Consider the following 22,855-nt stretch of genomic DNA (forward strand, 5'->3'; position numbering starts at 1 on the left):
GATCAAGAAAAGTTGGGACACCTGTAGGAATTGGTAGCAACTTTCAAGGCTTGATCAACCTCTGTTGCTGCAGAACTGCTTTAAGTTGTTAACCCATTTCTTGTTCCCTGAAAAAGGCCTACTTGTATAATTCTGAAACGTACATTATTTTCCAGTTTTGGTTAAGCTTACCTTTTTTTATTTACCTCTGGCAGTTCACCACTTACCTTTGTACCCTTTCTAGCTGTTCATTTGACGTGAACTGCTTGAATTTCAATAAAAAACTGGAAAAATTGGGGTGTTCTAAAACTTTTGACCGGTAGTGTATACATGTGTTTGTGTGTGTGTGTCCATTGATCACAACCACACTGACAAACATGTTTTCACAAATTGTATTTTAAACATTGTGGATGCCTGAACAACAATGCTTAAGGCTGCATTGGCTTAGACAAAGATATTTAAAGGAATACTTTACCTTTGTTAACTGTGTTACCAGGAATTCTTGTTTTCCTCACGTGCCTACACGGTAAATGAAGAATCCAAAAACAAAGTAAATCCTTGATGAATCGAAGTAAATCAAGGCCAGGTATATATTTGGTTATATAACCAAAATATATATAAAGCATCCTTGTACATGCTCTCACGTCGATAGTGCAGTTCAAGTCTCCTTTATCCACTCGTATGCTCAGGACTTCTCAAATATTTAGCTTAAAACAGGCGCGCTGCCCGTCCTGAGAGCTGTCCTCAACTAAAGAAATTCACAACACTCATAATGAATGAGTTGAATGAATCAACAGTTTCTCCACAAAGAATCATGCAAAAACAGTACTTTAAATCTTGTGTTTACCAGAAATGTGCTTATAATGTTCTTGGAAAGTCATTCAACGTGAAATTGTCCCAAGAAGTCTTTGTTGACCAAAACGATCACTTAGTCGGCTAACCAACTAAGAGAGGGCTGCCCCAAATAAATATCAAGCTTTTATTGTAAATTGCGATCTCTATTTACTTCAGTTCATCAAGAATTGACTTATTTTTGGATTCACTGTTCACTGTGGAGGAAAGCAAGCAAAGCAACGTTTTTTTCAAGAATTCACAGTAACTTTGGGTGAGTTAATTTTATGGAAATTATCATTTTAAGGATGAAGTATTCCTTTGCAATGCAGAATAAGTCTACCAGTTATTTATTCAAGTAATTTTGTACACTCAGCAACTTTAAGATTTTCTGGTTTTGTGCAATGCAGCAATTTGTGTGTCATCGAAGAGTTCTGGCCCGGTCGGTCTACATTTGTCCAACATTAACAGTTACCTCAATAAGCAAGTTTTGGTTATTGGTCATAATTACCACACCTTGTTCCATTTTGCAAAAATTATTCATTGTTGCACTTGGAGTGCCAAGATTTACCACGAGTTAAGAAAACACACATTAATACTAATGGAATAAACACAGACATTATTACAAAGCCTTTGGAAACCATTATTTGCGCAGCCATGGATGTTATTCCACACAAAGATTAACACATCGCTGCATCCGCTGAGCCTGAGATTATGGTTCACTTGAGACCAAAGTGGTTGCAGGAGTGTGAAGAAGTAATCTGGCTGTTTATTTAACGTTAGCTGAAATGTATTTGCAAGTTCTAATGGCTATAGAGCAGGAGGAAAATTGCCTCCATATGGAGAGACAGAAGGCCACGTTGGAGTCGGCGAGGAGACCTTAAAAAGACGGAGGCTGATGTCACTGCCAGTCTGCTTCACACTGAGGAGGCAGAGCTGGCAGGGTCAGCGTTAGAGAAGGAGACGACACCGAGGCGAGAAAGTGCACAAGAAACAACAAGGTGTTAAAATTGGCAGTGCAGAAACAGCTGCGTAGTGAGAGAAGAAGGGAAAAGTGAAGTGTAATAAGGAGAGTTGGTGTCCCACAGGGCTCCAGCTGCTACAAGCTGCCCAGACAGACGGCAGCGAAGCAGAGAGCCTGTTCTGTGGGAAAGTGGCCCCACTGAGATTAATGAGCATGACACTCCTTCACAAGGTTTTTGTAACGTACGTGACCGCACTAAGATCAGGCTTCAGCTCTGAAACAAAAAACTGTTTTTCCTCATGTACGTTCAGTCAAATATATGTCAGGAATACCATGCACATAACGCTTCTTAACCCATTGAAGCCTGGAAAGCGGATACGTCGTTTTGTAGTATTTGTATAAGCTCTCAAATACTTTTTGACTTTCATTTCTATCTGCTACAGAGGCTGAAAATCTATTATTTAGTAGAAGCGTTGACACTTCTGTTGAATTTCCAGAAAAACTTCAGGTTTTAGTGGCTTATTTTAAAATTGCCCAGAGGTTTTACAGGAAGTTTTAGGCGTCAATGGGTTAATGCACAAAAAGGGCATGTTAAAGTTATAGCACAAAGTTTTTCTTTGGTTCTGCAGAGAAAGCTTTGTATTAAATGGTTCAAAGAACGTATAGGCCGGTCATTTTCAGTATATTTTACCCTCGGGGCTTTTGATTTCTGAAATGTTTCATGTTTCTGTTTGATTTCAGCTGTCTTTTGTTGTTATTCCAGGGGAAGGTTTGACAGTTGTGAAAATAAGTAGTGCATTTCTGAGGGGCTTTTTAGAATTTTACAAGTAAGAGCTAAAGCCTGGTCCAAAGGTAGACAGGGATTGTTCTCCAAAAGAAAATCCTGCCCATAAAAGCACTGTTTTAAAGAAAATCTGTCTAAAAACACAATTAAAGCGCTGGCAAGAGCATGCCAAGTCAACAGGCAGTGATAACACCATAACCCTAAATCCATAGCGGCCAATTGGAAGCCCCATCTCTACAAAATAGCTAAGAGCTAAACAAAATAGCTAGCAGCTCGATAAAATTGCTCAGCCATCACCAGGTAGTGGAAATGGCAAACAAATAATTCATAGCACTGAGATTAGGGTTCAGATTGAGACTCTTAAGGTTGTTTTTTGCTTTGGACAGTAACCAGGCTGTTAGCAATAGCTATGCTAATACTAAAAAGATCCAGGAGCTACAAGTAAGCCAGGACCAACGAATACGCCATACTAGTCCAACAGCAGGAGGACCAGCCTCTAGTCTGTCTTGCAGCTTTTCATTTTGGAAAAGCTCTCTAAAAGTTAGTCCGACATTTAGTCTAGCGGCCTCTTGCTCAGTCACTTTTTCTCTTTTTAACTCCGCCTCTGCCACGATGTCTGTAGAGGCTGTTGAAATGGGTTTTGTTGTCCACTCAGCCTGAAAGCTTCCTCCTCAAAGCGGTAAAGATATAAAGTGTTGGTATGTAGCTTTTGTTTTGTTTGGACAGAGCTAGGCTAGGTGTTTCCCCTTGTTTCCAGTCTTCATGCTAAGCTAAGCTAACTGCCTGTTGGTGGTAGCGGTACTATTACTACTGCACAAACACGAGGATGGTATCAATCTTCTCATCTAACTCTTGGCATGAAAGCAAATACGTTTTTCTGAAAAAATGTCCTCCGGGTGTGTGTGTGTGTGTGTGTGTGTGTGTGTGTGTGTGTGTGTGTGTGTGTGTGTTCATCCTAGTGTCTTTATGCTGCCCAGCCAACACTGTACATGCAGCTCTGTGTAGCAGAAAGCTGCTGCAGTGAAGCCTTTGAGGCAGCTGTTTTATCAGAGCGAGAGAGGACAGCCTTAACCAATGAAGATGACATCACCTCTGGCTTTAGTTTGAAGGGTCTCTGGCTCCACTTCAGAGGCCGCGGAGGCCCTCAGAGACTCAGAGACAGGGCACTTGAAGAAGGCTAGAGTCGACGTTAAGTCTGTGTAAGCTGAGGAGATGCTTGTTTCACTCACCTCTGCACTCACTCTTGTTGTTTTATGTCTTAGGAACCCTGAACCATTTTTCTAGCTTACTCTAATGTCTTGCTTTAGTGCTTTATGTGTTTTGACCTATAAACTACAGAAAATTCAGGTCAAATCTGTACTGGTATCAATGCAAACAGATTATGATTCAGGTTTTGTTTGCCACTTCCCTGATATAAGACCAAATGGAGGCTTCACTGTTTTATCCAATAGTCTAGAAGCGAAATAATTAATAATTAAAAAAATAACCATGCAACCATTTTGATGTTTGATTAATCTTTTCAATGTTTTTCCAAGCAAACAATTCTAAACACTGCCTTCCTCTAGTTGCATTTTTTGGTATAATTTTGAGAATCTTCTGTTTAGACTAAATCACTTTGGTTTTGGACTTTTGGTGAGACAAAACAAGTAATTTGAAGGTTCTTTGGCTATAGAAAATGGCTATGTACGTCAATCACAACTTTCTGACATTCTTTACAACAACAACAACAACAAAAACAACCATCAGCAATAACAAAATTATATAAAAAAGTAAAGATTCAGAGGTACAAAGAAAACTAGGGCTATATCTAAGAATCTGGCAACACAATTTATGGCCTCATTGATGTGTTTTGTCACCATTGTAACAAAAACAACAATGGCCACGTTGATTTATACCAACCAGATGAACACAGAAAACAATGCAATGTCTGTTCTATTCTTGTTGTTTATTTTTTGCACTTAAATCTGCCAAATCAAAGTGATGCTGCCCTTTGATCTGCTTAAAGAATCATTGATTAAATGTGCAAATGGAAAAGTATTTTCTCAGTTGCTTTTGACATTTGCCGTGGAAATTTACCAATAATCAAGAGTTTTGCTTTCTTTTTACCTTAGTTACAGGTGAATACTTTCTGCTTTCACACAAGCATCATGGAAACAAGCTTGTCACACAGTCTTAACCCATAAGAACCCACGGTGACACCCATGTAACAAACACTTTAAATATTCCAGAGCAGGGGTCTCAAACTCAAATTACCTGGGGGCCGCTGGAGGCAGTATCAAAAGGACCAAAAAATCTAAATTACTTAAAAAAGACACAAAAAAGACAGACAAAATGACTTAAAAAGACACAAAATGACCAAAAAGACACAAAATTACTAAAAAAAAAAAAAAAAAGGACACAAAATGACAGAAAAAAACTAAATTACTTAAAAAAAGACACAAAAAAGACACAAAATTACTAAAAAAGAGACACAGAATGACAAAAAAAAACCCACATCATAAATATGTTCTGCGTGGTTCACTTGGTCTGTGATATATCCCCCATAACTTTCCTTTATGGATAACTGGGTCTGGGTTCTTATGGGTTAAAGTAGAAATGCTGGATCAATAATGCTCTGTCCTCCACAGTGTTCCCTGTGTGAGTGTGTGCTTCTGGTTTTGTCCACTGCTTTAACCTGAAAACTTTGAGCAGCGACCCACTGAGGCCGAGCTGGTCGCAGAGCTTGAATTTTTCAGTGTTTGCTAATGGAAAATGGGTGTTTTCTGAATACATTTCGTTGACACCCTGACCCGTCAATATTCCTGACAGTCCAGTTTGTGCTGGCTGTGTACAGTGCATCTCAAGATTTACATTTTGCTTTCAGCAGAGTTGTGCTAACACATGACGGCATGGAACACATTTGGTAGAAATGTGTTCGTAATTTCCCCCGCTGTTGGCCCCTGCCCCCTCCCCCCCCCCCCCCCCCCCCCTCCTCCCCCAAGCAGCACCCATCTGCACACATGATCCTACAAACAGAAGGGATTGTGGGTAACATCTCTATGTGAGGGAGTCTCATCTAAAAAAGAATAAGCTCATTAAAAGAAGTTTAACAAAGTTTGCGCTTGCTGTGACAGTGATGGATTTTATTCAGTGAAGTTAGCGATGAATTTTATTAAAAAAGTGAAAAGGTGGCTGAAAGCTTGGGATGTCAAATGTGCTAATTAGTTAATTCTATGAAGCTGTTAAAGTCAATGTTTCCCCTGTGAAGCTGCAGCAGCAGGAGGAAGTGTGTTAAAGCCCACGTTGTAGGGATTATCCACAACACCAGCTATATTATATCATTCAAAAGTACTCTTCCTTTTTTCCGCTTTATCATCTTGCAGGCCTTTGCTCTTTTCTCTGCCCTTGCGCTTGCTTTTTCTTGCCACTGCAGAGCTCTTTATCTTCTCTGCTCCTTGCTGCTTTCCACTTATCTTACTTCCTATGTGCTTTAGATCTGCCGCTCTCCTCTCCTTGGAGTAAAGTGATAAAACAGAACCATATCCCACATGTGCTCCTCCAGGCTCCCAATCTCTGCAGAGTGAGGATATGACTGATGTCTCTGTTACCTGCTTGTGCTCATATATAGGTCAAACAGCGACCTTTGACCTGCTGGGAGCTATGGGATAGCTCAGCTGTTCCCGATCCTGTTCTGATCTGCCTGATGGATGAAGCTTTCTTCAGGCTCCTTCTGTGGTTTTTCATTTCTGTCATCGACTTATCTTTGGGTCTTCCTGCCTCCATTTTCCTCTCTGTCTTTCTGTCTGCAGCTCCACACATCTGTTTATGTTGTGTTAAGCAGGTAAAGTTCCTAAAAAGGTTTCTGGAAAGGTTTCAGAGGCAGATTATAGCCACATGTGTCCATGAAGGTGGATGTGATCTGTATGTTCTTTAGTCAGGACAGACCAGCAGCTCTGTCTCTTAATGTGTTAGGATGTGTACGTCGTTTTTTCTGCGAGATGCCAAGTTGTGCACAAAATAAAACAAGGCTAGAAGCCTACAGCCACACTAGCGGTTCTATACAAAGGCTTTTATCTCAATGCTCATATGCTCTCAATTTAATAATTCAATTTATTTTGCAGTTACATAACCATGGTAAACTAAATCAATATGTACTATTTACTAAACACAAAGTGCAGCTAAGACTTTAGAGAATGCCATTCAATTCTAATGTATTTGGTTCACAGACCAGGTAAAAGAAGTGGACTTGTCCTCTGGATCTGTACAGTGAAGCCTTAAACCTGTATTTTTTCTAACGGCCAGCAGGGGGCGACTCCACTGTCTGCAAAAAACATTCTGATGTAAAAGTCTGTGAGAAAATGATCCTCCTCATGGCTTGATTTAATATCTCAGTAAACATTCTCATATTGCGTTTATGGTCTCGATAACTAGTTTCAAGTCTTCAAAACAGCATGATTTTCATTTTTTTGTATGTTATGGTCCCATTTAGAGTAAAACAGATGATAAAGGAGGCTATGATTGAGTGCAAGGCTACCACTGTGACTTGTCGCCATCACAACTTTCACACTCTTTCCTTTTTTTACACCTGCTCCAGCCTCAGATAATCAGGAATCGTTGAGAACTCTGTTTCATACTTCCGATATTCCCAATATGACTTGTAAACTGGGATATTCGGCCTTTCTTGCTCTCTCTGTTTAATGTGTCTCCGCCATTTTCATTCTCTTAGTTTCATTGGACGCTGTTGCAAAAAAAATCTGCCCTCTTTTCGCTGCTCACCGTGCAGTCATCTCTTTTCACCAAATTCACACAACATGGTCTCATAGCATGATGATGACTGTATGTCTGCACAGCAGCAGGCCATCCATCTCTAACTGGGACTGATAGTGTTTCAGCTCTGGATGGAGCAGCGCGATGAGACGGCTGTATTCTCACATCGGAGGAGATTCAGTTCATCATTGTTTCAAGACAACGTCTGTCCTGTAGCAGAATTTTATGAGAACGAATGTGAGATTAATAGCAGCATCTTATTGTGGTTCTGAAGTCCATTATTTAGTCGTTTACTGTATCCTGTTACCTCCATCATGTTTTCAGCTGGTTTGTCTGTTTGTCAGCAGGAACAACAACTGGCCAGCTTTCCTTGAGACTTGGTGGAGGGGTGTAGCATGGGACGAGGAAGAAGTAGCACTCCTTTAGCAATGACAGTTGGCTCTTTAAGTTATGTACTTACTGGATTCCTGTGGTCTATGTCTAGTACCTTCAGGTTGAATGCACTTATTGTAAGTCGCTTTGGCCAAAGCATCATCTAAATGACATGTAATGTAATGTAATGTAAAGTAATTAAATTTCAGAGCTTATCTCAATCATGGGGCAGATATGCAAATTGTTTTTTCGTTAAGCTCGGGCATTTGTGCTGCATTCATGTTGTGTCAGAATAATCAGACCTATTGGTTACTGATTATATATCACCTGATCTCTTTACTTTTCTCATTGCTGTCACATAAATACTGGAAACAAACACTTAAACACAATAAAAAAAACAACACATCATCATTGTCATTTACACATTAGCACACAGAAGTTGGAATAACGCCTTCCCAATTTAGGAAATGGCAACATCCAAGGAAGACATAAATGCACCATAGGCCTTGGTGAGAGTCTTCTAGTTCTGCAGGAAATAATGACACCATGCATCAAATTTAATTTAATTTAATAGGAAATTCCCTTAATTGTCAGGAATTTGTTACTTGCAAAATGTTGCAAAGATTTTAAAAATGTTTGTGTGTGTGTGTGTGTGTGCATGTGTGTGCGTGTGTGTGTGTGTGTGTGTGTGTGTGTGTGTGTGTGTGTGTGTGTGTGTGTGTGTGGCCTGTCAGCTGGCATCACAGAGAAAATTGCTAAATGGTCTTACTGTGGACTACGAGCCATCTTGGTTTTCAAAAAATAAAGTTCACCGTCCTGCTCCAGCCACTGTGGTCAAAGTGGGTGTGTGATTTAGTGAGCGAGAGAGTTTGTGACAGTAGGAGTGTGTGTGTGTGTGTGTGTGTGTGTGTGTGTCTGTCTGTGTGTGGGAGTGTGTGTTCTGTGCCAGTTGCTCTCCATGCCAGCAATAGCTGACCACTTGCTGGCTGGGACCGACACACAACAGGCTCCTGGGCTGCAGCCAGCTCTCGGAGGCCGAGTGTGGTCTGCACATACACACAAAAACACACACAGCTTTCAGACTGGGCACACACTCGTCTGTGTATCTTGGGGATGTGACAGCGACTCTTAAGACGGTCCAAGAAGATGTTTCAATACATCATCCTTCTGTCCTGCTCACCAATACAGACAGAGCGAGTATTTAGTGGCAATGAAGTTGACCGTCCCCAGCTGTGTGCGTCATGGTTTGTTTTGTGGTTGTCTGTCTGTGTTTGTGTGTGTGTGTGTGTGTGTGTGTGTGTGTGTGTGTGTGTGCAAAAAATGGTGAGAAACCTTGAGTGATTTCTTTGATCTATCTCCAGGTCTAATGTAGGAAATGTAGCTGTCTCAACAGACGATGCCCACAGTCTGACTTACACTCTTGCCAAAATTTCCTGTGCTGTCTTGTACTGTAGATCACACAATAATGGAAGGGATGATTCATCAAACAAGTCTGCGTTTTTTATAGTTTGCCGAGATGAAATATGCTCTTTGTTTTGCTTCCTCTGATGTTTGAATCAAGATTTATCTTCCAAGAGTTTCTAATCTTATTTACACTCTTGTGCTTCGCCTGGAGGGAGTTTGATCCAGCAGCCAGTCTGCTCTCGTCTCTCAGCTTCCAGTGCCAGACTTTACAACTGAGCTTATCACACCAGACTCACATCGGCTTTCCTTCCGTGTCGCGTTATTTATGGACATGTAATCCTTTTGCATGGCGCATTACCCACCAGTCAGATATTTTTGTTAATTGCATTTTATGTGACAAATGTATTCTGTGTCAGTGATCATTTGAAATACTTCTCACTTGTCTTGTTACAACCCTGTTCTCATTCTCATACAGCAAAACTGCATCCTTAATTACATTTTCAGGGAAACATATTTTCTTCTGAATTTGTGCTCGAAGTCTTTAACTCGTGGTATACATTGTCGACTGAAGCAAAACTTCTTGGTTAGGTTTATTAAAAGATCATGTTTTGGGTTAAAATAAGTACATTTAAGTTAATTTGCACGTCAGTTAAAAGTCAAAGTTGATTTTTGGTTTCAAACTTCAGCTGTTCTGGGCGTTTTTCCACCAAAAATAAACTGGTTCTGAACCAGAAAAATGTATTCCCAGGTGAAACCATAAAATAACAATTTATCCTTGAGGATGGAGTCTATGTCTTCTTATCGTTAAAAGTTGGTTCATATTTGTTTTTTGAAAAAAATATCTGTAATAACAGAGCAGAATCTGGCAGGTAATGCAATTTGTTCCTCTGATGAAATATCCTCCTAGAACCAGAGCTAGTTTGGTGAAAAAAATGTATTCATATGAGTTATGTGGACTTACATATAAAAGAGTAACAAGTGACAAATTTCCCTTTGAAACATTTTTGATGATTCAGTTTAGTTGTATGGGAACATAATTTTTATGAAACCAGAATATGTTTTTCTTGGAATATATATATTTATTTATTTTTTGTAAAAGAAAGTATCTTAAATAAAACAATAAACATTTTTTAATAAAGCATAAAAAATCCTCTAACTGAAAAAATACATTCCTTTGCATATGTGGCGGTGACTATCATATCAGAGAAGATTTAGCATCTGAATAGTTCAAAAACTGCTTAAACATACAAATTCTTCTTTCACTTCTCTTTGGAGCAGAAAAAGTTCCCAATTCTCTCTGTTTATTTGGCTTCCCACTAAAGACAACACAATCCTGAATCTTTCCCATGAGCTGAGCTCAGTCCAAGAAAAATAACCCTGTCTTATGTTGCCATGGTGTAATTATGGATCCAAACAGACTCTATAGCTGCGGTCCCGTTCTAAACATCGTCTCCAGCACAGCGGAAGTTTGGTTTTCTAACCCAACATAATTAAATTCCAACTGCAGAGACGGAAATCCCGCCCATCGCCGAGAAAAAAACAAATCAAAAAAAGGAAAAGGTTGTTTTGCTCTGGTTCAGATTTATGGCAGATTGACTGAGTTCTGGTGTTTTCCTGTGGTGTGGCTTTATGACATAATGTGATATGGCTGGTTTTTATTTCTGGCTCCTGTCGGACCAGAGAGGACAGAACAAGTTAACTCATTATGGCTGCCCCAACTACATCTCATCCGACATGACAGTCTTTTAGAGCCTGTAGAAGGCTTCGTTTTTAAGCTAGATCATGTAGGAATCACAAATTTCAATGCATTCAATGCAATTATCATTTTATAATCAGATCACAGCCCTTTGAATTGGAATCGAATCATGCCCAGAGATTCACGATGATCACCACGCCCTGATGAAGATATGTGTCAAAGTTCAGAGCTTTCACTCAAAACCACAATGTGAATCTCATGGTGGCGCTAAACCAGTGTTCCACAACCTTTAGACTGTTTATTACTGTATTATTGAGTTAACAGACAACCCTTAAAATGACATATTTCATGGATATATCCTATCAAAGTCAATGCATAAAAATAAACTGAAGAATAAACCCTAATACTGAATGCAATAACTGCAGGAGTGTTTTGGATCAATGTGTGCAGATTATTTTCTGTAAATATTGCATCAGAGATGAATTTTCCTGTTATTGTTAGAAAATTTTATTCCAGTTCTCTATCTTTAACATTGCTTTTTATTTTATTTTTAACAACCACACAATAAATGAAATGCGAAGACTCATGAGGTGATTAAACTGTCTCAATTTAATGTTGATGCCTTTTTATGACCTACATAAGAGAATGAGAGCATCAGCGAGAACAACAAGACTTCTTCTATCTACATAGTTGTTCTTAATGTCTGCCACGTGACACCTTGGCTGAATTCTATGAAATCAAATGAAATCATGCAGGTTCTCAAGAACCTCCTTTAGCTTAGAGTCCAGCGCAGCAACCAGCCTGCTGTGGACAGAAACAGATCTGGCTTTGCTGCAGCCTTCATCCTGCAGTCTGAGGTGGCCGGCAGCAATGGTTCCTCCCCCGAGGAGACTCTTCTGGGATCACTTGGTTGCCCCAATCTGCCTCTTGGACGTTCAGATTGAGGGCAAAACGTCACAGAGTCTTGGATATTACAGTTTGAAACATTAGTCTGTAAGGGGCTACAGACACCTCACTGCAGGAGGCACCGAAGAACCAAGACTCGCTCTTGTCCTTGAAAGGGAATCAACAAAATCACAAGGATTCATCCTCTGGGTACCATGAATATCTGCTTTAAATTTCACAACAATCCAGAGGATCTTTGTCAAGGCATTTCCCCCAAAAAATAAAATGTTAACCTCATGATGGCGATAAAGGGGAAGTCAGAGGATCACCACAATCATCAGGATTTATCCTCTGGGAAATATGAATTTCTGACAGCCCATTAAATTGGTGTTGAGATGTTTCAGTTTGGACCAAAGTGGTGGATCTACTGACAGAATCACAGGCCGACACTCACTGGTGGTTCTACACAGGGGCCTCCAGGGGCCACTGCCCCTGTGAAGAAGCCCTTGGCCCCTGCTGTGGCCCCTGTGTCAAATTAATAATAAAATGATCAATTTATAACGATGAACGACGGCACAATTCTCACCTAATTTTTGTTCAAACAATATCTCATTGTACACAAAATGAACCCAGAATGTGTAAATTGTATAATAGTTTAATTGTGCAATACTAGCTTGTGTAAATATAAAAAAAAAGATCATTCTCACTGTACTGCACTTTCAAAATAAAAATAAAAAAGTAATTGTGCACAAAAATTGGAAATGTCTTTGTCGTGCAAAAGTAATTGCCATTGTCTCAATCAATGTATTTGTATCTTCCAAATATACTTAAATTAGATTTTTAAATAAGCTAAAATTCAAAATAAAGGTTTTGAATGCTTAAATATAATCTTTACTGTTTTTTAATGTGCCCCCCTGATTAAACACTGGCCCCTGCTTAGCCCCCACAGTTAAACTGGTCTAGAACCACCACTGCCGACACTGCTGTTCCCAGAGTATTTTATGGTATAAAAGCTAAATGCCATCACATCATCACAGATATAATAAGTGTTGGAATGTATCGCAGATTGATATGCTGTATATAAGAGAGAGAGTGTGTCAGAGGGTGGAGACTTCCTCTGGGCTGATGATGAATAACTGTGGAGGAGATGAAGGCATATCATCTCATCAGAGCTCTCACACTGTGGAGCCCGTGACTGGCCACAGTCTTGCTGTTGTGCTGTGTGTGGCTTTGATGTCCTCGCTGCAGAAACCTCAGAGCAGTCAGTCACAACAAACTCATGTGGGGTCATTTTGGCTTCGGCGGTTAAACGCTCTCAGTATTCATGTCGATGAATCCTGAGGAATGTGTTTTTGGGTCGAGCTGTTGATTGTTGTTTCCGTTTGTGGCTGCACTCCAGGGCCAGATTCAAGATCTTTCTTTTTTTTTTTTTTTTGGGAGAAACCACACCCACGCAGACCGATACACCACCAGACTGGACACACACACACACACACACACACACACACACACACACACAGAAACACACAGTATAGAAGTTCACCCTGTCCTATTTCAGTGGAGCAGAAACCTCGGCGGTTTCCATTAGTACCCTGTGTGCTGCGGTTGGAGACGCTGATTTAGGCAAACCAGAGCTGTTTGGGTCATTTTAGTTGTTAGTTATTTATGAGCAGCAGTTGTTCCTGGTTGGAGGTTCGAGGTATCCCCGCTATGACCACAATGTGGGTGGGTCCCGTCTGTGGGACTGACAGCTGACATTCCACACTTCTTATGAGCTATAGACCAGAATGAGGCTCACATTTAGAACAAATACTTGGTTTTTCTATAAAAATGTGCCAATCTGTGTTTTGGATTCTGGATTACAGCTCATGTAAAGGAGCCAAAATTGCAGCACAGTAAGGAATGTGTAGGTATCTGTGGTCTAGTGGTGGCTGGAATGGTATAATTTGTGTGAGAGATCACCACAGTGTTTAAAACAGAATGAACATAACATGGAAAATCATAGGAAAACAGAAATTTCAATAAGGGGGATAAATATTTTTGCAGGTGGTAATGGCAAAAATGAATACAAGAAACATAAGCCAACAAATGCTATAAAACGAACAAAATTAAAAATGCATTAGTTTGTCAATATCCAACGGCTTTGCTGATGTGTCTAAAGCCTCAAACACATTGGTTCCTACTGAAGATAATTCTTTACAGCCAACATATTCTCTTCATATGGGTTTGTATGATTTCTTACGAAAACAAATGCAACATGGTTCACGTGATATTCTATGAAATAATGGTCGCTGTTTAAAACATTAGTTTCAAACAGCGATCATTAACAGTGAGTTTTTTATACTTGGTTAGGTTTAGGCAACAAAACTACTTGTTTAAGGTGTATTATTTATTATTTTTGTGATATTATTTACCGTAATTTAACCAGGAAGTCCCATTGGAATTAAAATCTCTTTTACAAGGGTAGCAGCCATACAAGATCACAAAAACAATGGATCAATTCAATATTGTTGGTTCCTCTCTGTAAACTGTAAGAGAAATATAGAATATCATGAGTCTTATTCATTAATATATTGTGTCTTGAAAATGTGCATAAATCATATTTCTGTTGTAGATTTTTTTTGGAATGGCAGTGTGTGTGTGTGTGTGTGTGTGTGTGTGTGTGTGTGTGTGTGTGTGTGTGTGTTCTTGTACTTCCTACATAGTGAGGACCAGAACACGTTTTTAACCAACAGAGTGAGGACATTTTTGCAAAGTGAGGACATTTCGGCCGGTCCTCACTTCTTTAAAGGCTTTTTTGAGATTTAAGACTTTGTTTAAGGGTTCGGCTTATAAAAAAATGATAATTATCTGAAACTGTATTGTGTGGTTACAAAACGAACTAAAATTATAGTGAAGATGTCCTTCGTTTTCATCTTCGTCAACTTTTTTCATACATAATGAAGATGGATCAGACAAAGGAAATGAATGCAAAATTTACTGTGGCCTCTTTTGATCTCCCACTCAACAAATACCCCATTACAAAAAACTAAAAATAATGAAAACTAAACTAAAACTAAAGTATTTCAACAACTAAAAACTAAATTAAAACGAACTGAATTTGAAAACAAAAATTCACAACGAAATTAAAACTAAAACTATTATAACCTTGGTAGGGGATTCACTGTTCCAATGAGGGTCCTCACAAAGATAGAAGTACAAGAATGTGTGTGTGTGTGTGTGTGTGTGTGTGTGTGTGTGTGTGTGTGTGTGTGTGTGTGTGTGTTAATGGTTTTGGTATCTGGAGGAGGGTGTGAGTGTGGGCATCCAGGCCATCACTGCGAGTGGGCAGACAGACGGAAAACATGCCGAGTCAGGAGACGAGCAGGTGTTCGCCAGGCGTGCGTGTGTGTGTGTGTGCGTGTGTGTGTGTGTGTGTGTGTGTGTGTGTGTGTGTGTTTCAGCGAGGGAGCGAGAGTATTTCATGAGAGGTCTGATAATATTTATTCTGTGAGTGAGTGACATGATTTAAGGCGGAATTCCTAATAAATTCCTGGTCTGGTTTGATGGACATTGTTCTTGTGTTTCTTGGCTTGACCGGCTCAGTGTGAGATAGAGAGATACTGCTGGTGGTGCCAGGATGAAAAAAAAAGAAGCAGGGATGAAAGAGACGAGGCAGAGACAGAAGGAAAAGACAGATGGAGAAGTAGAAGCTTGGAAACTAAACTCATCCTGTCTCTTTTCTTCTTGCAGAGTGTTTAAATTGTACCAGTTTCACCGACATGAACAGCAGAATAAATGCCATTGAATCAAAGGTAACGAGGATCCCTACGAGTCTTTATTCTACCAGTTATTCCAAGACAATAGTTTCTACATACACTACCGGTCAAAAGTTTTAGAACACCCCAATTTTTCCAGTTTTTTATTGAAATTCAAGCAGTTCAAGTCAAATGAACAGCTTGAAAGGGTCCAAAGGTAAGTGGTGAACTGCCAGAGGTAAATAAAAAAAGGTAAGCTTAACCAAAACTGAAAGATAATGTACATTTCAGAATTATACAAGTAGGCCTTTTTCAGGGAACAAGAAATGGGTTAACAACTTAACTCTATGGAGTCTTGGGCTATTTTGTCCATTTTTGAATTCTTTTCATGTCTTTGTAAGTCATTTTGTGTCTTTTTTTGGTCATTTTGTGTCTTTTTTTGGTCATTTTGTGTCTTTTCTTAGTCATCTTGTGTCTTTTGGTGTCTTTTTTGTCATTTTGTGTCTTTTTTGGTCATTTTGTGTCTTTTTTAAGTCATTTTGCGTCTTTTGGTGTCTTTTTTTGTCATTTTATGTCTTTTTTGTAATTTTGTGTCTTTTTTGTCATTTTGTGTCTTTTGGTGTCTTTTTTTGTCATTTTGTGTCTTTTTTAGGTCATTTTGTGTCTTTTTTTTGTCATTTTGTGTCTTTTTTGTAATTTTGTGTCTTTTGGTGTCTTTTTTTGGTCATTTTGTGTCTTTTTTTTGTCATTTTGTGTCTTTTTTAGGTCAATTTGTGTCTTTTTTTAGTCCTTTAGTCCAACATAAAATGTGATTTTGAATCTTTTTTTTACTTTCAAAACACTATCATGCTCAATAAGAATTTTAAATGTTGCAAATGTGCATTAATTTCAGAGTACACTGAGACATTAAACTGCATAATTTTCAATTCAATTCTGGAAAAGTTGGTGTGTTCTAAAACTTTTGACCGGTAGTGTAGATTATTTTAAATGCACCAGATGTGTTTGAAATGTGTCTCTCTTGTTTCAGATCAAGCTGTTGGAAGACGGGCGTTCCTCCCTGCAGCCCGTCAGCGGTTCACCAGAAGGTTCAACGGAGAACGAGGTGGACGCACCCCAACCCACTCCGATAGCCCCGCCCTCATACCTGCCCCCAGGTCATCACCAACACATGCTCTCTGAATGGTTTAGTGGAGATGTTAAGGATCAGTTTCTACACTGCAAAAAAAGAAAAGTTGGCTGAACTCAAAATTTCAAGGCAACAAACTTCGATAAAATTTTAAGTTGGACAATTAAACTAAATATTTTAAGTTTTGTTTTTGAGTTTGCTCAACTCTGAATTCAGATTTTTGAACTTATAATTTTACATTGTAATAACTTTTAATCCTTACTTCTGCAGTGTGCTGAAGTGGCACGATTGTAACGCCTATGAAATGTCAGCTAATGTTGCAAAAACAATTTTGAGTTAGCATTGATACGCTAATGGCTACTCTTGTAGCTGTAACAAGCAGCGCTGCTAGCATCAGTTAGCCACTAGCATCAGTTAGCCGCTAGCATCAGTTAGCCGCTAGCATCAGTTAGCCGCTAGCTTTCGCTAATGACCGAATTTCACCGCTTTCCCGCATTTCACAACAAAGAAATAAGAGTTATCAGAACTATTGTCCCTTGTTGTGAACCCCAACTTAAAGATATAAGTAACAACAACTCACCAACTTGTTTTTGAGCAGACAACTGGCTTCCTTTGTTGTGCTAACTTACATTATTGCCCTAAATGTCAATAATTTATATTTCCAAGTTTTACCAACTTAAATCACTGTTTTAGGCCAAAAAATACAAGTTTTTTTTTTTTTGCAGTGTATATATCAACAAATAAGCAAAACAAACAAAGAAGAGTTGAATCTCACTCAATTGTTCCTCCCAGCCCCCGTACAGTCAAGATAACAAAAACAGGGATTCATTCATTTGGTATCATGCCTAACTTTAGTGGATAATAACATATCTATATCTATGGAATTAACCTGCAGAGTCTCTGGTTCTAAATGAGACTTAACTTTTCTGTGGATGACAGTTTTTGAGCCATGAGAAAGTCCTGCAAAAAACATTAGGTAGAGCTTGTTTTTAGCCTCACTTATTTGCTGGAAATGTCTTTTGCTTTGTGATTTTGTGCAAAACTTACAAAGGCATTCAGTGCACGTTGATTCCTGTTGGCAAGCACATTGCAAATTAAGGGCCTTATCCAGCAATTGGGTATGGCACGTCCATAAAGTTGGCCGATTTGTAAGAGAGAGATTAAAATCAACAGTGGCAAAAATGTTGAATAGTTAAAGCAACTGGGGCTGATTTTAGCCCATAGGTCAAGCTCCTAAAACACTGCAGCCTGCAGTTATCATGATACAAATTTATAAAGGCCAAGTCAAAATAACCATGATGCTTTCAAACTGTTGAAAGCTTCTCCAGAGCCACAGAAAAGAGTATGTACTTTGAATATACTTTGATTCTGACTGCCTCTTGTTTGTTTCTTCACCAGGAGGCAGAGGGCTTCCGGGGCCCATCGGACCACCAGGGCTTCCAGGTTCTGCTGGACCTGCAGGTCCAGCTGGAAGAGCAGGCCTCCCTGGACCCATCGGTAAAATATCACCAGACCTTAAAGCTTCAACCGCTCATTTAAAGAGGGTTTGAACAGCAACGCTTGCCTCAAATGAATGGTTGACTATGTGTCCTCCAAGTTTCTCCCCTTATTCTGAAAAAAAGAAAGAATATCCGGTAACGCTTTATATTAAGGTCCTTGTAATAACCATTAATTAACAAGTAATAAGACCCTTGTAAGTCCTTACAAGATGCTTATTAACATTGTTGTGTGTTTATAAGCTTATATAAGTGTTAATAATGGCATTACAAACACCCATGACCCACCCATTATGTCTTTGCCATGCCTTTATTAATCTTATTTTGTTTGCTTATTGATATTAAAATATACTTTATTGCTCATCTATTATAAGTTAACTATAAGTTAACTATGCTTTTTGCAACTACCGGATCTAAAGCGAGAACAATGCCTTATTACTTGTAAATTAATGGTTATTAAGGACCTTATTATAAAGCGTTACTGAATATTCTTCTAATAATTCTGTTTACATGCAGCTGTGCATACAGACATGTCCAGACATGTGGTCTCACCCGTCTCATTTATAATAAAGTTTAAAGTTTTGCAGGGACAGGTGAGTGTCATCACCAGTTGTTTTACATTAAACCCACCTCAGCTTATTCAGACGTCTCCTCTGAGCCCCTTTGTGGATTAGCCAGGCTCTGTCATGATGGGGACAGCAGGAGCTGCACACTTTGAGTTTGACTCTTTGGAAAACTAGGAGACGTCACAGAGAATACGTCCATAGTTTTACAGTCTACGGCTTCAACTCAGTGCTCGCTCTGCCTGCCCTGAGCCCACACACAATCATGGGAAAGGAGCAGCTGTAAAACGGTGGATGATTTCTTTTTGAGCGTCACAACCTCCATGAAATGACTCGTTTCACTATCAGAATTTGATCCATTGTTTCCAATAACACTTGGAAAGTTTTAAGAGGCATGAAAACCTGACTCTCTTTAGTGATGGATACATGCAAACTGGAGTTGCTGCAATTCAAACGCATATTCCAATGGCGCTCTATAAATGCAGAAAATGCTGCATTTGGAATAAGGCTTAATTCTGACTTTACAAATGGCAAATGCTCTTTACAAAACCCACACTGTAATAAATTATTCCGTAGTCATTTAATTTTACTTAATATATTTGATAAAATGTATTAAATATAAATGCGTCCTTGATTTTGAGGCACTTGTTTAAGTAACTTTAATATAAAAATGTTTGAGATAGAATCTACTTATTTTGATCACATTAAATATAATCTTTATGTGTTTGTAATTCTAAATCAAGAGAATTTTGAATGAATCCAACACAATAGAATTAGTCCGTTTTTAATTGACAGGCACTTCCTGTTAAATTATTAACTGAACTTGTAACGTAGTTAGATTTAATAAATAATATTGCGTGCAATCTGTTGCCTCAATTTTATTGAGTAGCTATTCATCTTTTTTTACAGTGCATATCAAATTCACAACATTGTGAAATTTGCTATGATACTGATTGATTAATTGTGTTTTTTGTTTACCTTGGTGCTCAGGACCAAAGGGGGACAGGGGTCTAACAGGAGGATCAGGTCTACCCGGCCCTCCTGGTCCTCCGGGGCCTCCGGGGCCGAGCTCCTCTCCTGTCCGAGTGCGGGGTGACGTTTTCCACGTGGACAATCAAGGTGAGCGAATTATTCCACCTCAAATTCACTCGTTTGCAGTAACTTAGGGCTAAATTGTCCCAGATGTCCTTAAATGAGAAGTTGATCTTAAACACATGGTCGAGTTCTGACCCAAGAACAATTGTAAAACCATTCAAGCGTTCAGTTTTTGGTTTGTCTGAGTCGAGGCCAAAACCACGGGTCCATTTTGATGAATCATGTGCTTCACCAGTTTCAAACACTCACATATCTCATACATTATGTTCATCCTGTTGTTCTCTTTGCAATCATTGTGTCAGGCGGAACATGATCCCGGGCCAGGCTGGTTTCTATGTATGGAAAATGGTTTTAAAGGGCCACAGGTGGAAGCACGGAGCATATTGTAGCTGTTACCAAGTGTTTAAGTGAGCAATATATGTCTTTAGCTTTCAGCAAAGGGCTCACATTTGTAATGGAGTATTGTTTCTGTGCAGCCAAGGCCTGGTTTAGATTTACTTTAATCGTTTCCGTGTGTGTTGCTGCTGCTGTGCCACTGTTTACTGCAACCTCATTTAACACCACCACCAACAATGGAGTCCAACACCAACAAATAAATCACACGATTCACTTGGATGGTTTTTAAAGAAGACTGAATTATTAGAAAAATATATTGAGATATGTTTATATTCATCTGATCGACTTTAATACAGCTCCACTTCTTCTGTCCATTCCCCAAAAAAGACATTAGACACAACTGTTAAACATGAAAATAATCTTTCTCTCATTGTTTGAAACTACAAAATCTTCAAATCTTTTGAAATATACAAAGATTAAAGTCACATTTTTCATGTTTAAAACCTAGGTTCCACCACAGGGAGGCAGTAGAAGCCCATGCTATAATCATTACCTCATGGAGACTGCTGGCTCCCATTAGGCTTTTGGCTGCATCTGCCTTTCTGAGCCCAGAACTGTGTCTGCGGGTCTGGAACTATGTAGATTTGGGTCTGTGGGACCATGTAAGCTGAGGGGGGCCAACTGGCTGTAAATCAGGCCTAATTTGTTAGCTGTCAGCACGACAGTCTGCGTTTGGGGGAACAGGCCGCGGCCCGGAGCCAAAATCTGGGCTAGCTATGAACGAGGGAGGAGATAGTCTGCCACTCATGTGGAGTTTCTCGGGGAGGCAGCCAGGCTCGAGGAGACTGTAACATTAGAAAATTAGTTCCAGAGGGAAATCTGCTCCTTCTAGACCCTTTGTGTGGACTGAAGCCATAATGTAACAGCGTTGTCTCAACACGGGGGGGAAGACTGACTCTGAGCATATGTTAAAGGAGAGGGGAAGTGTGGTGAGGCTGAAAACAAAATGTATACTTACGAGCATGCCTTAAAATATCCGACATGCTGAGAACAAGGCTCAACTTCCACCTTCTGAATGAAGATACATCATGTCTCCGTGTTTACTGCTCCATTAAATGGGACCTCTTTTAGATCAGCCAGCTGTTCCTGTCCATCACTGTCACACTGAATTCAATCCTGCTGTTGACTGCTGAACAAACTGCAGCCTGGATGTTGATCCTTGATGTCTTAACTCTTCTGTTAGCTTGAAAAATGGATCCCACCCCCCCGAGGTTCAGGCTGTTTCAGACCCCAAACATAATATGCATGTGGATGGATGCAGCAAACAGCTGTTTGTTTCCAATATGCATGTCAATGACTTCATAGACATGATTATGCATAATGTATTAAACACAGCAAAGTAACAGCAGCAGAGGCAGACATAGACATATATCTGCAGATCCAGGTTGTTTAAAATTTGATTGGATTTCTCTTACCTGGTTTTTATGCCCTTATTAGAGATACAGATACAAATAGAGCGGAAATGGGGGCAAAAGAGGGGTTACAACATGCAGTTTTTCTTAAATTTGTTCATAAGAAAAGTCTATGTTGGCGTTCTTTAACCGCAGAATGTGAATTGAAAGCATGTGCCAATTGATCCTAATTTACATATGTAAACGGACTGCCAATCCCAATAAAAAGGGCATGAGGCTGCAGGGCTGTGTGCACACAGAAATTAAAAGAAGTGTTCACAGAATTAGGTCAAGCAAAACTTTTAAATGAAAAGTCTAAAGAGGGTGGAGCACTGGACCCCAAACATAAATAAAACTTCAATAATTCTGAAGTGGAAGTAAATCTGCAGGAAGTAAATGTCCAAACAAGCTTTATGTTTATGAGGTGGGTATAAAATAATACACAAAAAAAAATACAGGGCTAAGGGGCGCTGAGGTCCAGTTGTATTTAACCTGGTAGAGCAAATGCCCCATGTACTCTACGGCTGTATTCCCCAATAAAGGCAAATAAGACCAAAAAGAAAAATCTTTTAAAAATGATCAATTACTTACGTATTTGTTGGCAAAGCTCTCAATAAACTCTCAATTTGATGGAAACTGTGTTTGTGTAGGGTTTATTTGATTTAAAAGACCAAACGATAGTGTTTAAAAGATATTGCTTGGTAAAAAGTAATATAAATAATATAAAAAATATTATAAATTACACAAATAGTCCTGTGATAGTATTATGCAACTGTTTAATTCAAGAAAACCAGTTGTTACAGGTGGAGCGGTGGTGCAGGGATTAGCCACGCCCCAAGTGGACAACCTTGGTCACCTGTTTCTGTCCTCAGGCTGCAGTTTGAGAGACATCAACAGGTCCTAAACTCTTCTCACCTCCCATCCTTTGGCTTGGCCTACTTGCAGCAGCTTGCTGCTCCTAATGATGAGAGAAGAGTCGCTGCAGGACTGGATGTAATCTCCCACTGGCAAACTCCTGGTTCCTGGTTTGGAATTGGTTTAAATTGCTCCACTCCCTTTATTTCTTTCTTCTTAAGCAATACTGTGTCACAGTCCAGTATTTGCTCTACATTGTCAGACACCTCAGCCTTCACTGATGTGTCCAATGGATGGTCATGTGCAGTGGTGGAAAAAGTATTCAGATCCTTTACTTAAGTAAAAGTACTGATACCACACTGTAAAAATGACTCCACTACAAGTAAAAGTCATGCTTTCGTAACTTACTTAAGTAAAAGTACAAAAGTATCAGCATCAAAATGTACTTTAAGTATCAAAAGTAAAAGTACTCGTTTTGCAGAACGGACCAACTAAGATTGTTTTATATATTCCAAATATGTTATAAGATTTTATT

At 39.3% G+C, this 22,855-nt stretch overlaps 1 protein-coding gene across 1 annotated transcript in view; it reads left to right on the plus strand.

Moving 5' to 3' along the window:
- LOC131970232 (collagen alpha-1(XXVI) chain) overlaps window positions 1-22,855 on the plus strand; it is a 36,778-nt gene that overhangs the window by 4,652 nt on the left and 9,271 nt on the right. Inside the window, exons 4-7 of the mRNA XM_059331571.1 lie at window positions 15,394-15,455; window positions 16,426-16,555; window positions 17,920-18,021; window positions 19,574-19,702. Coding sequence (XP_059187554.1) covers window positions 15,394-15,455; window positions 16,426-16,555; window positions 17,920-18,021; window positions 19,574-19,702 — 423 coding nt within the window. The remainder of the gene's footprint in view (window positions 1-15,393; window positions 15,456-16,425; window positions 16,556-17,919; window positions 18,022-19,573; window positions 19,703-22,855) is intronic.

This window comes from Centropristis striata, chromosome 4, assembly GCF_030273125.1.
Source record: "Centropristis striata isolate RG_2023a ecotype Rhode Island chromosome 4, C.striata_1.0, whole genome shotgun sequence".
Classification (NCBI taxonomy): Eukaryota; Metazoa; Chordata; class Actinopteri; order Perciformes; family Serranidae; genus Centropristis; species Centropristis striata.